Here is a 15,690-nt window from a genome sequence, read left to right on the forward strand (position 1 = left end):
ATTTGCCCCGATAACCCCCCTTTCTTTTCTTTTTTTCCACACTTAACTGTCTGTTGTTAAACAAAGTTGAATATTAGACAATGATAACCAGAGTAAATACAAAATGCTGTTGTCAAATGACTTCATGTATATATAAAGATACAGCATAGACTACTGCTCATAACTGTCAAGTTTCTTTTATTTAACTTTAAACCTTTGTGATGTACTTGTTGGTCTTAGTTAACATAGGATAAACTCAAATGCGTGACAGTCTGCCTTCTTGAGATGATGATTTCACTTATTTAAAAAAAGCTATACATACCAGCTTGAGCCTATGTGAAAAAGAAATTGCCTTCTGAACCTGACAAAGGGTTGTTCCTCCGTTGCCTGCCATTAAGCGTTTGTGATAACGGGCAATGAGTCTTTTACATCATTTTGTAATAATTATGGCCAGCTTTTCTTGGCAGAATTGTTTAATTCAGCCACATTGGCAGGTTTTCGAGCATGAATGTTCTATTTAATGTGATGCAATAGCATCTCAAAGGGATTTAAGATTTTGCTACAGTGGAGAGGAAAACTCCCCTTTAACAGGAAGAAAAACCTCCAGCAGAACCAGGCTCAGCGTAAACAGCCATCTGCCTCGACTGACTGGGGGTTAGAGAAGACAGAGCAGAGACACAGAAAGAACGCAGACAAACTGAACTTTCTATGCCAGAGATGGTAGTGGCAGACCAGCTCCATAGGTGGCTGTGCCCAGGTAAAAAAACAACAACATTGTGGTTTAACAGTCATTTGTTAACCTAGCAAACTGTGCGTATTTGTAAATAATAGTAAGATCATCTTTATTGTCATTGAAACATACATTAAAACAAAATTTGTTCTCTGCTTTTAACCCATTACCCTTGGGGAGCAGTGGGCTGCCACTACCATCTCTGGCATAGAAAGTTCAGTTTGTCTGCGTTCTTTCTGTGTCTCTGCTCTGTCTTCTCTAACCCCCAGTCAGTCGAGGCAGATGGCTGTTTACGCTGAGCCTGGTTCTGCTGGAGGTTTTTCTTCCTGTTAAAGGGGAGTTTTCCTCTCCACTGTAGCAAAATCTTAAATCCCTTTGAGATGCTATTGCATCACATTAAATAGAACATTCATGCTCGAAAACCTGCCAATGTGGCTGAATTAAACAATTCTGCCAAGAAAAGCTGGCCATAATTATTACAAAATGATGTAAAAGACTCATTGCCCGTTATCACAAACGCTTAATGGCAGGCAACGGAGGAACAACCCTTTGTCAGGTTCAGAAGGCAATTTCTTTTTCACATAGGCTCAAGCTGGTATGTATAGCTTTTTTTAAATAAGTGAAATCATCATCTCAAGAAGGCAGACTGTCACGCATTTGAGTTTATCCTATGTTAACTAAGACCAACAAGTACATCACAAAGGTTTAAAGTTAAATAAAAGAAACTTGACAGTTATGAGCAGTAGTCTATGCTGTATCTTTATATATACATGAAGTCATTTGACAACAGCATTTTGTATTTACTCTGGTTATCATTGTCTAATATTCAACTTTGTTTAACAACAGACAGTTAAGTGTGGAAAAAAAGAAAAGAAAGGGGGGTTATCGGGGCAAATATTTTTCACAGGACTGACTCTAAAAGTCTGTTAGAATATAAAAAGTGCGACAGCCAACTCCGGTATACTTCAACCAACAATATCTGAAGACGTTTCTACTGTTTAGGCTGCTAAGAATGTACTTCTGGTAACTCTGAACCCTGAGACTTCACAGAGTACAACAATGTATGTACCAGCGTTTATAGGGTAAAATTCAATTAGGTTTAGATAACAACATCAGATGCTTCTTTAACCCCAACTGAAGTAGAATAATTTAGTTACTTGGAAAAACCAAGAACACCAAACATGCTTCACACTTTGAGAAGTAGACAATGTTGTGATAGTATAGCCTGGAGCATGAATACTTTTATTGAATAAATGAACAGATGGACTGGGAGTGCACTATTCACAAATCTTGTTAGTTTCTGAAAGAAAAAAAAAAACTACCAAAGAGTTTATCCTCATTATGCATCATTATATGTTTTTGTGATCGATTTGAAACTTTAAAGACAAATTTGTATCAGTTTTGTTGATTTTTCTTACCAGGAAAAAAACTTGTGAATGTAAAAATATAAATTTTTTGAGACTGAGTAGAATTAGACTTTCTCCTGAAGCTCCCTTTTTCATTTAGACAAAAAAAAACACAGATTGTTTCAAAATTCAAGGAAAACAATGGTGAGGGCCATTCAAAGATGGCACCTAGAATATGGATGGACACAGAAATGGTTTTAAATTCTTTCTGGAGACTATTGTTATGTTGTGGCTAAAAGTTTACAACACTACTCTCTCAATATGGAGAGGCTCTCTATAACATTCAGAGTCTGCTTATGTGAATTAATTACAATCGACTAAAAGATCATGTATGAGGTCTGACATTAGTGCTGGACGAGAAGTCCTGGCTCACATTCTCTGCTCCATTTAATTTGTGCCCTCCAGAGGTCAGAACTGATCATGTAGACAATTCATCCCACCAAAACCTGCTCTGGCTTTGCTTTGTGCACTGGTGTGCCATCCTTTTGAAACAGGAAGGTGTCATTCCTAAATTGGTCCCACAAAGTTTGGAGCATGAAATTATCCAAAGATTTCTTGGTTTGCTGCAGCATTATGAGTTCCTTAAAGGAGCAATTAGCGATTTCTCGCCAGAAGGACGAAGCTGCCTCCTCTGCTCTGCCCCACATGATAATTGGAGGTACTAGTAGACTGTATATAAAACATTAAAATGTTCATATCCGGATGGTCATGCAGTTGTTCAGTAAAGGAAATAATGGCGTTAAAGCAAACATAACTTATTCTTCAGACCACCCAAGAAAAGGAGGTGGTGTAGCTTTATTTGTTAGATCCTGCCTTAAAGTCTAGATTCTTGTTTCTAAATCTCTTCCTAAGCAGTTTGAACTTTCAGCTTTGAAGATTGACTTGTGCGGCTGATAGCTTTTAGCTGTTGTTGCTTGTTACAGAACTCCTTCAGCCAAACTGAACTTTCTATGCCAGAGATGGTAGTGGCAGCCCACTGCTCCCCAAGGGTAATGGGTTAAAAGCAGAGAACAAATTTTGTTTTAATGTATGTTTCAATGACAATAAAGATGATCTTACTATTATTTACAAATACGCACAGTTTGCTAGGTTAACAAATGACTGTTAAACCACAATGTTGTTGTTTTTTTACCTGGGCACAGCCACCTATGGAGCTGGTCTGCCACTACCATCTCTGGCATAGAAAGTTCAGTTTGTCTGCGTTCTTTCTGTGTCTCTGCTCTGTCTTCTCTAACCCCCAGTCAGTCGAGGCAGATGGCTGTTTACGCTGAGCCTGGTTCTGCTGGAGGTTTTTCTTCCTGTTAAAGGGGAGTTTTCCTCTCCACTGTAGCAAAATCTTAAATCCCTTTGAGATGCTATTGCATCACATTAAATAGAACATTCATGCTCGAAAACCTGCCAATGTGGCTGAATTAAACAATTCTGCCAAGAAAAGCTGGCCATAATTATTACAAAATGATGTAAAAGACTCATTGCCCGTTATCACAAACGCTTAATGGCAGGCAACGGAGGAACAACCCTTTGTCAGGTTCAGAAGGCAATTTCTTTTTCACATAGGCTCAAGCTGGTATGTATAGCTTTTTTTAAATAAGTGAAATCATCATCTCAAGAAGGCAGACTGTCACGCATTTGAGTTTATCCTATGTTAACTAAGACCAACAAGTACATCACAAAGGTTTAAAGTTAAATAAAAGAAACTTGACAGTTATGAGCAGTAGTCTATGCTGTATCTTTATATATACATGAAGTCATTTGACAACAGCATTTTGTATTTACTCTGGTTATCATTGTCTAATATTCAACTTTGTTTAACAACAGACAGTTAAGTGTGGAAAAAAAGAAAAGAAAGGGGGGTTATCGGGGCAAATATTTTTCACAGGACTGACTCTAAAAGTCTGTTAGAATATAAAAAGTGCGACAGCCAACTCCGGTATACTTCAACCAACAATATCTGAAGACGTTTCTACTGTTTAGGCTGCTAAGAATGTACTTCTGGTAACTCTGAACCCTGAGACTTCACAGAGTACAACAATGTATGTACCAGCGTTTATAGGGTAAAATTCAATTAGGTTTAGATAACAACATCAGATGCTTCTTTAACCCCAACTGAAGTAGAATAATTTAGTTACTTGGAAAAACCAAGAACACCAAACATGCTTCACACTTTGAGAAGTAGACAATGTTGTGATAGTATAGCCTGGAGCATGAATACTTTTATTGAATAAATGAACAGATGGACTGGGAGTGCACTATTCACAAATCTTGTTAGTTTCTGAAAGAAAAAAAAAAACTACCAAAGAGTTTATCCTCATTATGCATCATTATATGTTTTTGTGATCGATTTGAAACTTTAAAGACAAATTTGTATCAGTTTTGTTGATTTTTCTTACCAGGAAAAAAACTTGTGAATGTAAAAATATAAATTTTTTGAGACTGAGTAGAATTAGACTTTCTCCTGAAGCTCCCTTTTTCATTTAGACAAAAAAAAAACACAGATTGTTTCAAAATTCAAGGAAAACAATGGTGAGGGCCATTCAAAGATGGCACCTAGAATATGGATGGACACAGAAATGGTTTTAAATTCTTTCTGGAGACTATTGTTATGTTGTGGCTAAAAGTTTACAACACTACTCTCTCAATATGGAGAGGCTCTCTATAACATTCAGAGTCTGCTTATGTGAATTAATTACAATCGACTAAAAGATCATGTATGAGGTCTGACATTAGTGCTGGACGAGAAGTCCTGGCTCACATTCTCTGCTCCATTTAATTTGTGCCCTCCAGAGGTCAGAACTGATCATGTAGACAATTCATCCCACCAAAACCTGCTCTGGCTTTGCTTTGTGCACTGGTGTGCCATCCTTTTGAAACAGGAAGGTGTCATTCCTAAATTGGTCCCACAAAGTTTGGAGCATGAAATTATCCAAAGATTTCTTGGTTTGCTGCAGCATTATGAGTTCCTTAAAGGAGCAATTAGCGATTTCTCGCCAGAAGGACGAAGCTGCCTCCTCTGCTCTGCCCCACATGATAATTGGAGGTACTAGTAGACTGTATATAAAACATTAAAATGTTCATATCCGGATGGTCATGCAGTTGTTCAGTAAAGGAAATAATGGCGTTAAAGCAAACATAACTTATTCTTCAGACCACCCAAGAAAAGGAGGTGGTGTAGCTTTATTTGTTAGATCCTGCCTTAAAGTCTAGATTCTTGTTTCTAAATCTCTTCCTAAGCAGTTTGAACTTTCAGCTTTGAAGATTGACTTGTGCGGCTGATAGCTTTTAGCTGTTGTTGCTTGTTACAGAACTCCTTCAGCCATTGTTGACAGTTTCTCCTAATTTTCCTAATGTTTGTCTGATTAAAATGTTCAAGAACTCATCCTGGCATGTGATTTTAATTGAGACTGGTTTACTGTTTCCCTGTTAGAGGGTTTTAAGACACACCATCTTGCTTTTAATGTTTCCCAAATTATTGACGGTGCTACTAAACCTAAATCCAAATATCCTGACAAATAATTTCCATCTTTTCATCCTCAATGCAATTTTTGTAAATGAACTAAGTGATCATTGTCCAGTTGGTGCAGTTAGAAACACTAAAATCCTCCATTTTGAGCCTGTTCTTGTCTAAAAAAAGAACTATGAAGCATTTTAGAAAACAGGCTTTTCTTCAAGGTATATTTCATTACAATTGGAAGTGCATTTATCTGTTTGATGACATACATTTTTCCTGGGACTATTTGCTTGATATTTTTAACAATTATATAGACAAATGTGCTCTGTTTCATCAGCTGAGAGTTAAGGGTTGAGTCATTTCCTGGTTCAACACTGAATTAACGGGTCTCCTGGAAAGGAGAAATCAGCTCCGGGAAGTCACAAAGGAGAAATGATTCTGAAGTTGATGGGTTACATTTCCATCAATTAAAAAAATCTGCTGGCTGCTACCTTAACGAAAGTAAAAAAAGATTATTGTGAATGCGTAAATAACCTAAAGAAATTATACCAAGCTGTTAAGGCTCTCATTGTTCAGGGTTTCCCCTGTCATTAACTAAATAATATAATTTACTTCAGTGCAAGGTAGCATCCTGTCTCAGTGACCTAGATTACTGTCATGTTTCTTATAATGCACCTGCCACCTCTCTGCATTAGTCTATCATGGAGAATTACGGTTCATACCAGCGTCTCTCACACCTCACTGTACTTTATATTCCTTTAAATTTCAACCGGCCATCATCATCAATCCATAAACTCATGCATTGGTACATTTTCATTTTTAAAGCTGTCTGTTCCTGTGTTATTTATCCTGTTATATGTCATTTAGTCCAGCAAAAGACTTAGTTCCCAGGACTTTATCACTTTTAGTGCTCCATTAGTACAAACAGGAACTCTGTCCTATCAACTTGGAGCATTCTACAACAGGATATAAAAATATCCATGTTGATTCCTCTGGGAGAATTTAAGCTTATATTCAGAAATATAAAAGAAATCTTGCCATGAAACTTGCTCTTGTTTTTAGGTTATATTTTGTCTTATTTAATATGTGTTTGTTTCTTATTGTGTTTGTAAATATGTTTTTGTTTTGTTTTACCAAAACCAGTCTCCTGTAAATTATATCTTCCCAGATAGCAAAAGATGTTAATTCAATGTGGAATTAGGGTCAAAAAGATTAACTTTTGGTTAAGGTCGACGATTGATGGTGGATCAACCAATCATCCATTTCTAGCCAATGTTGAAAAGATGTAATTGAATGTTGTTTTGAAGACAAATTTTAATGATCGAAAAGCCAACGTCGCTGTGTGTTACACCCCTTCCTCCTCCTGAGAGCATTTTGTCATTGAGCCAGGGTTTGTCACATTTTAAATTAAATAACATATGTTGAGGACAGTGAGTTGTAATTTTTTTCTGTACATTTTACTTGTCTGGAAATGTTTGTGCATAATGTGAAATCATGTCAAAGAGCAAACAAAACATTTACAAACGAAAAATACCTTAAACACGCTCTAATTATTTAAAGATTTGCATTACCAGAATGAACGGCGAGTTGATCCAAGCCCACACCACAATGTGGAAAATGTGTATGGAATCGCAGAATTAGACGTGTAAAAATGGAATATGGTAAAACTTTTTAGATTTTGCCCGTGAAATACAAAAATATTCACAGAGGAAGGGCAGAAAGCCTGTCCGAGCTTACTCAAAGCTGCATGCTGCTGCATGCTGCTGCATGCTGCAGTAACACTAATATCCATGAGGTCTAAAGCAAAACGTTTTATTCATAAAGAGGACAATAAACCTTTCTGCAGGTTATGCAGACATATGAAATACTGGAACAGCAGACTACGCTATAGAATTAAGAAATGGGGCATTTTAGTAATTTGTCCCTTTTAGTTGGACAGAGCACTAAAACTTTAGGTTTGAAAAACAAGGTGTACTAAACTTTACAAACTGTGTTTCAAAGATAAATCCAACTGTAAAAGCTTTTGAAACTGCACCAGTTTTATCTTTGTCTTGTTTTAGAATTTATGGACATATCGATAATAAGACCCAACTTGTGTTCAGCCTAGTTCCGGGGTTAACTCAAATGCCAAAAATGTTGTAAAAATTCAGAAATAATATTTGATTATGTTAAACAAGAAAACTGTGTTTTAGTATGTGAAGTGTTATATGAATCAACAGTGAGGTAAAATGAGAAGCCCCTGATATCTGCAGCAGATAACTAAGTTAAACTTCATGGAAGTTTGACATAATCAACATCTTGTATTATGTCTTTTAAATTGTGACGTTTACAGCAGACCTTGTTAAAACATTTAGCTTTTTGATGATGATAGCTTGTGTTAAGTTTTCATATTTAATGCAGTTTCTTCATTAAACTCCACAACTGTTTTTCAGCCATTCCTCATAAATTACTTTCTTCCATATAACCTTTTTCTCTCAGTTTAGTTCTTTTTTTAAACCCATGTGAGGCAGAACTGAAAAGTGCTTTACAAATAAAGTTTATTTGGCTGATACTGCAGGCCAGTGACTAACTTGTAATAACAGAAATCCACTTCCAAAATCTTGAGCCACCCTTTTAATGTATAGTTTATTGAGAAATAGGATATTTGTGCAAATTTGAATGAAGAACAAGAAACAGCAGTAAGCCCCAAAAAGTTCAATCATTTTTCATTTTTACCATGGTTAATTTTATACTGAGCCTTGAAATTATCTAAAAAGGGGAGATAAACATTTCACACATAAATGTCTTTGTCCTTTTCACAGTGTGCTGAAGAGGAATACTTTTCCTTATTGCACATCTCTTTGTAGCCTTCTGTCTGGGTTAGACCGCTTGCTGTTTTTTGGGGGCAAAAACACAAGAATAAAATCATGATTTAAGAAAAATGATTATTCCGATAAACATTAGTAAATATTTTGCCGTCGATTAGGTTGTAGAAGAGCCAGTAATCATGGGAAGGGTTCCATTCTTGGATTTTGTGGTAGAAATAGCCTTTGAAAACAAACAGTATGCACATTTAAAAGAAAAATGTTGTAAAACGTTTCAATGTAGAAAAGCAAACCAATCTTAATTTTGCTAAGCAGCCGTCGGGCGAAAGAAAAAGATGATTTCTGTAACTTTACCCGGACTGAGGGAGGTGTGCTTCACTTCAAGTTCTTCTGAGGACTCCTTCATTATCTAGGAACCAAACAAGAAACCCCACAGAAAGAACACACAAACCACTTATTTTTCATAAGCTATTCATTACAAGGATAATATTGCTAGCTCAGTCTTTCCTCACCTTATAGAACGTTCCCATCAAAAAAACCTAAAACAATAAAAATAAAATGGTTAAAACAACGTATTAGTATCTTTAAATACTTTAGATACTTTATCTTTATGAAGGTAAATCCTACCGTAGTTGAACGGTGTTAAAAGTACATTTTCTTGCTCCACACCTGTGAGGTCTGAAAAATAATTAAACATATATTGTTACACAGCCGAAAAGCGTAAGGGGGGATTCCCCAAGTGACATTACTACGGTATCACATGATCAGTGGCGTCATAGGGGGGATTCCCCCACCGTATATTCAACGTATAACTTAAAACATCGTTAGAATATATTCATTAGAACTTACCAAAGAAGCGTATGCCATGTTGCGGGTTGGAGCTTGCGTTCTGACCCTCGGGGTGGATCAGAGCGTTAGTGAGGAGCGAAGCTGAAGAGGTTTCTTGCATGATCTCGAGTGATGACTACCTTGCACCGAATGAGCATCTTTATACATTTCTGGTACTGAGAGGATGCATTTACCGAGAGAGCCGTGACTTCCAGCGGTATACTAAGTTTTACAGAGGCCCGGATACCTCGACCTGCGCGGAGCAGTGTCTTATTCAGATAAGTTGAAACGCTTTCCTGTTCTGCTAACTAACAATGGCCTGGTGTGTGGCGCACTGAGCAGCGATGGTCAGTGGCTTATTGAGATAAGGGGGAGGTTTCCTGCTCGGCTCCCTAGCTGACCAGGAAGTGTAGTGTCCATCCACTGATCTGCGCTGAGCAGACACTCTGTTGATGAAGATAACAGAGAGGCTCGGTGTTTGTGTTTATTAACTAACAATGAAAGGATGTCATGCTCGTTGAAAGGAAGGTTTTGCTGTTGTGTGAAAATGATAAGATAACGCCCTGCACGAATTTGCTGACTGCAAATGCCGGATCGATATTGTCCCCCCTTCCTGCAGTGCCACACATGTGTTTTGACACAACTCCCCCCCTCCTCTACAGAACTCGTGAAATTTAGGTCGTGACCCAAAAACCTGTGGTCAGTAAGACACTGTCCACCGTAGTATGAGGACGCTCCAAACCTTTAGTTTGGAGGGAGGACTGACTTGAGCTTTATATCAGGATTAAAGATTAAGGATTCTCTATTTCATCGCAATCACAACGGTGCGGGACGGAGGTTTTTTCCACGTAGAGTGTGGCTGGTCTGCTGCTGAGCGTTAGATTGAGTGCGTATAAGATACATTAATTGCATGTGTACAACCGAAATAAATAGATATAATTAAATAATCACGATAGTAAAGTGAATTGTATTATAATTAATATCACCTTTTAATATGGGTGGTATGCTGCTGCTAAGCATCAGATTGAGCGTGTATAAAAATTAAATAACTGAATGTGGATAAAATTAAATCATTGGATGTGTATAAGATAAATTAAATAACTGGATGTGGATAAACTGAATTAAGTAGCTGGATGTGTATTAAAGGAATCATTAGACATACTTAAATAATCACGATAATAAAGTTAATAACTATATTAATAATAATATCGTATTAATGACAATAATATAATATGGGTAAGGCAGGAAATCAAAGGGGGGCCGGATATCAAGAGGGGCCAGAAATCGAGGGAGGCCGGAAATCGAGGGAGGCCGGAAATGGGGAGGGGGGACCGGAAATCAAAGGGGGGACCGGAAATCAAGGGGGACCGGAAATGATTAGGGTCATTAATCACCCGTCAATTAAAAAGTGACAGCAGGTATATTGTTATGTTTTTTGGTATGAATACATTTGAAAGTTATTGTATTTAGTTTGCATAATCATTTCTGCAAGGTCCAAGGGGAACTGAGGTCTGGTTGAAGTCCTATGGTCTTGAACCAGGTGCTCTAAACACTAGGCTACCACCCCCATATTGGTATATGGCAAAGCATTGGTTTTATTTTTCAGACCCTCTTTTGTCGATTTGGTGCCGTTTTTGAATCATTATTGTCCTGCGGGTGACCCAGATTGGGCCAAGCTTCACTTGCTGGAAAGAAAACTTGACATTTGACTCTAAAACGCAGTCAGATCACCTCAGCCAGAGGTACGTAATAAACCCTTCTTTCACAATCAGATAAAGCAGCTTGGCATTTAAGAGCTAAATTGTTTAAAAAAGCTACACTGCTAGAAAAAAAAAAAAAGATCGAAATATCAAATTGCTCCCTGCAATAATAAAATATTTAATATCAATGCAGGAAAGTTCCTTAAAAATAAACAGGCCTACTGATTATGTCAACTATTGCACAAAGGTTGTGTTGTTTTGTCCTTCGGTAGTAAATTGAACTTTAAAGTAGAACTATGTAAAAAAATAAACTCTTATAGATTTAAACTTAGGGTTGGACACTGGTCATGTTGCAAGTCCAATTTGCTGGAGAGTTGGGAACTGAAGAGAATGGTAGAAAACTAAACATTTAAATTAAGAGAGAATATGTAGCTGAGAAGAAATTTAGAAATATTGGTAAAGCTATGAATTTTCTAAAGGTCAAACTACCATAAATACATTTTAATATTGCTCAAATACCTGCATACCAAATCCTTCAACAACTGTCTTAAGGAGAAATAGGAACAGTTAATTTTAGTTAAGTCAAAATGAAATTTTTGATACAGAATCACAGTGAAAGATCTTTAAAAGGTCACCTGTGACAGCCCAGATAGCTTCATCCACCTGCTCAGCATCATGGCTGATGTTGTAAATGACAACCTGGCACTCCATCAGCTTTGACAGAAGTGTCTCTCTGTCAGGATGCTGCAGAGAGACACAATAAACCCAGACTCAGTCACTCAGGATCTTCCCAGTGAACACATCTGACAGGAAAGCGTTGGATCAAATCACTCACATGGTATTCTTCCAGGATATGCGGGCTGGGCTCGTTGGACGGATCAGAGACAGTTCCAACCACCTGAAAGGCTGGACTGTGGTGGGACACGTCCTCTTCCTGCTGCTCCTCCTCTTCCTCATCATCATCATGATTATCATCAGCTACTACTGTGCTTTTACACAGGAACTGTACAACAGATAACCACAGACTTAGAACAGATGCTGCATTGGTGCTGCCACCATATGGCTGCTGAGACACATTTAAATAATTGTTCAAGGAGGAAAAAATAGGCTTGGTGACTGTGTTCTGTTGTGATACAGTGTTAAGGAAAAAATAATAATTTATAGGCTAATCTGAACTTTAAGACCACTGCATATTTTTGCTTTGTAATTGCTTATTTCAATGATCAATCATCTTTTTCATGTAAGTTAAATTCAGTTGATACATTACACTTTTATATTAATGCCGTTGCATTGAAGAAAAAAAAAATCTGGTTTTAAATCTCTGCCAGTGCCTTTCTGCATGGTTTCCATGTTCTGTTGAGGTACTCTGGCTTCCTTCCACTGTCCAAAAACATGTCAACTTGGCCACTCTACATCGCCCTAAGGTATAAGAGTGTGGATGCCTGTCATGTTTGTTTCCATGTTGACCTGAGATGGACTGCGGACCATGCCAGGCTGAACCCTAGAGAGGCACTCAGGATCCTGCATGGATTAAGCGGGCAAGTAAAAGGGATTATTTTTGAAAATACTGTAAATTCCATCCATTGTCACTCACTGGGTGAGAGGCAATCCAGACACACAACCAGCACACACACACTCATATGAGGGCAATTTAGAGTAACCAATTAACCTAACAGGTTGTTTTTTTTTTTTTACTGTGGAAGGAAGCTGGAGTACCCACACATGCACCGGAGCAACAAGCAAACTAGATGTAGAATGATCCAGACCCTGGGATTTGAACCCAGAACTGTGGCAATGTGTTGTAAAAGTTTTTTTGTTTTTTTTTCATTATATTAAGATAAATGAAATCTGCAAAACAGTATTTTAACCCATCAATTTAAAAAAAGAATAGTTTGAAAACACAAAAAATACTTTATTTTTTATTTTATTTTTTACCAAAACTGCATAAAATTGCTTTTGCAACTTATCTGGTGCAGCGCTTGGCAGTAAGCAGGCCCCTATTAAGACCTCAAAGCCCCCCCCCACCCCTTACCCGTGCTGTCCTCCGGTCAAAAAAATCAGACATAATCAAGGGGATTTCTGTAATGTAATTTACTATTTACTAACTTACACAACTACATGTAGGCATATGAGCAGTGAGCAATATTCAAATATCTCATTTTAAATGGTTGAAATGGTTGGTGCCCCTGGGCACTGGCCCACTGGCCCTTATGGATAATCCGGCCCTGGCAGTAAGGAGTAAGTTTTTTTAGATGGATTGTGTCAAAAATGCATTTTTGACACAAAAGTTATTCTACTTTTAAATGTAAAAAAAATAAGAACACCTCAGATTTTAGAACTGCATTACAGGATGCAGTTTAACCTCTTAAGACCCAAGAATGTTAGTCTAAACATAGATAGCTTTTTGATAGGTAAACATGAACCGTTTCTCTTCGGACATATCAATCTTTCTCCTGAAAGGTGTGTAAGTGTGCTTTACAGCTCATCAATAATTCTGAAGAAAAAAAAAAATTCCAGCCTTTTTTCAGATGCCTAAAAGCCTATGTTTGGACCAAAATTCTCTGGCATATACATTATGAATATGTTATTTTTGAACTGTCACTACTCTCCAGGTGTCCCCTGCAAATATTATATACCGTATCAGTGAACGTAGTTTGCACTTTTCAAACATACATCAGTTACCCATTGGTATTGCTCATTGAAAAAAAAAGTATTTGTTATCTTGTAAAGATTGGTAATTTACGCTGTATTATTTGATAACACCAGGATTTGCTTGGTATTGTTTTTCTTTATTATTTCTAAAAGATTAATAATAAATGACATTCAAACAGTTAAGTTTTTCACCAAATACTTTATATATATACAAATTACTAATTTATACTTCCACTTCATATTATTCTGATGTAATGCTCTTACTTTGACTAATCCGTCTACTTCTAAATGTCCGCTTAGGTGCATTTAAACACATTGCGTCATTGGTTGGTTGTTCTGTGTTGCTGATTCTATTTTTTGCCCATAAAAAGTTCATTAAAATTAGGCGAACGAGATCATTAGTGCTTTATTCGGAAAAACAAAGCTTCCAGGATTCCCTTATCGCAAAACTTGCCACTCACAATATGGCGGACACGCGGACGTATCGCTTCTACAAAGCAACAAGCGTCGTGTAGTCTTCTATGAATATAAAATGAGGAGACGAGAATGAGGTCGAGCACCGCTGCGTTCCGGTGATACCTTGGCGATGTTCCTGGAGGAGTACGAGTCTATGCTGTTGAGAAAGATCCGTTTAGGAGTCGGTTTGCGCTTCACCAGCTGCGGATCCGACATGTTTCTTGATCGCAGCCGTTGAAGGTGGACTGTTACCATGGCGACGACACTGACGACACTAAATTGCGAAAGCAGGCCGGACACATCGTTTCAAGTTGACTTGGGCTTTAGACGAGTGGCTCTCAAACTGCAGAACAAGAAGCATCACGGGAGGCGCTACTAACGTGAAAAAAGTTGGACTTCCTCAGCTTTACAAAAAGACATAAATAATATGAATATATCTCCGTTTTTAGTGCTTTATTAAAGGGTGCAGTTTAAATACATATTTAAATTTTAGTTGAAGTTTGAAAGAAAATTATTAGGTCTCTTTCGGGTGGATTGCTGAATGTGAAAATCTGATCATTCACCAACTTACCAACCCTGACTCCAAATTCCAAGTTGGCAGCCTATAGTGTAGGCCTCATGACAGCCACAGTAAGAACTGTTTCTATTCACTTATAAGGATTTGTATCTAATGGGGCTGTCACACACAGTGATATAATTACTATTCCATAATTACAGTGTTGTAGCCTACATAAGGCAACATGATGATGATGATGGAAAGACAGGATGGAGGATGCCAAACGGCATCTTTTCTCCACACATACTGGACTAAGGAATATGTTTGCTAGACAGTCAGAAACCTTTGTTTTTCGAAAGAAAACATCAAGGACTGACAAAAATCCCAAAATCTTATAAGAAAGTGTGTTGGTCTTGTTAAACCAGAGCTTTGGAGGCACAATTCCAAAGACATAGACTGAGAATCAAAAAACAAAAGAGAACAGTAGCTGTACCCGAGAGAAGCATATGTGATCTGGAGTAAAAACTAAAATTTTGTTAAGATTGATGCAATTTCAAACTGTTTTGCATATCAGTTCTCACCTAAAACTTTCAGGCGTCTACCAGTAAGGTGATAACACATTTTATTTTTAATGTCAGTGAATCCGCACAGTCATCCAAACAATAGGTAAAGTAAAGTTCAGGTGCACAATGAAACGTCATAAAAACGTGCCCTTTTATCAACAATGTATACTTTTTCATATCCCCTGTACACCCACAAATGCCACCTTAGACTTTAAAAGAGAAAAACTGATACGTGATATTTACATTTTCTTATTATTGTTAAAGAAAAATGCACCAACAGCTGACTACTTAAAATATTAAAGTAGAAGTAATTCCCTCCCGATTACGATAATTGTATAGAATTATGTTAATACTGAAAAGAAAAATGGGATTGGCTGTTTCACCCACATATATGTGCATTGAAACCAAACCATTTAGTACAAAACAAATGTATTAAAAGGTCTATATAGGTGCATTACTGAGCATCAACATGGGTTTCATGGAGCAGAAAATCTGATGTCTGGTTGCATATAGGTATTGGTGCAAAAATCTAACTTCAGGTATATATCATCAATAACCTTTTACTTGTTATTATTGGAATGTAAATGAACATCCAAGCGTAGCTACAGGAATTGATGAGGGCAATGTA

At 37.3% G+C, this 15,690-nt stretch overlaps 1 protein-coding gene across 1 annotated transcript in view; it reads right to left on the minus strand.

The window, feature by feature from the left end:
- ak7b (adenylate kinase 7b) overlaps positions 1 to 14,256 on the minus strand; it is a 29,520-nt gene extending 15,264 nt beyond the window's left edge. Inside the window, 3 exon segments of the mRNA XM_036129081.1 lie at positions 11,531 to 11,639; positions 11,731 to 11,898; positions 14,127 to 14,256. Coding sequence (XP_035984974.1) covers positions 11,531 to 11,639; positions 11,731 to 11,898; positions 14,127 to 14,219 — 370 coding nt within the window. The 5' untranslated portion in view covers positions 14,220 to 14,256.
- Between the last annotated feature and the right edge of the window lie 1,434 nt (positions 14,257 to 15,690).

The sequence above is a fragment of the Fundulus heteroclitus genome, unplaced genomic scaffold, assembly GCF_011125445.2.
Source record: "Fundulus heteroclitus isolate FHET01 unplaced genomic scaffold, MU-UCD_Fhet_4.1 scaffold_136, whole genome shotgun sequence".
Taxonomy (NCBI): domain Eukaryota; kingdom Metazoa; phylum Chordata; class Actinopteri; order Cyprinodontiformes; family Fundulidae; genus Fundulus; species Fundulus heteroclitus.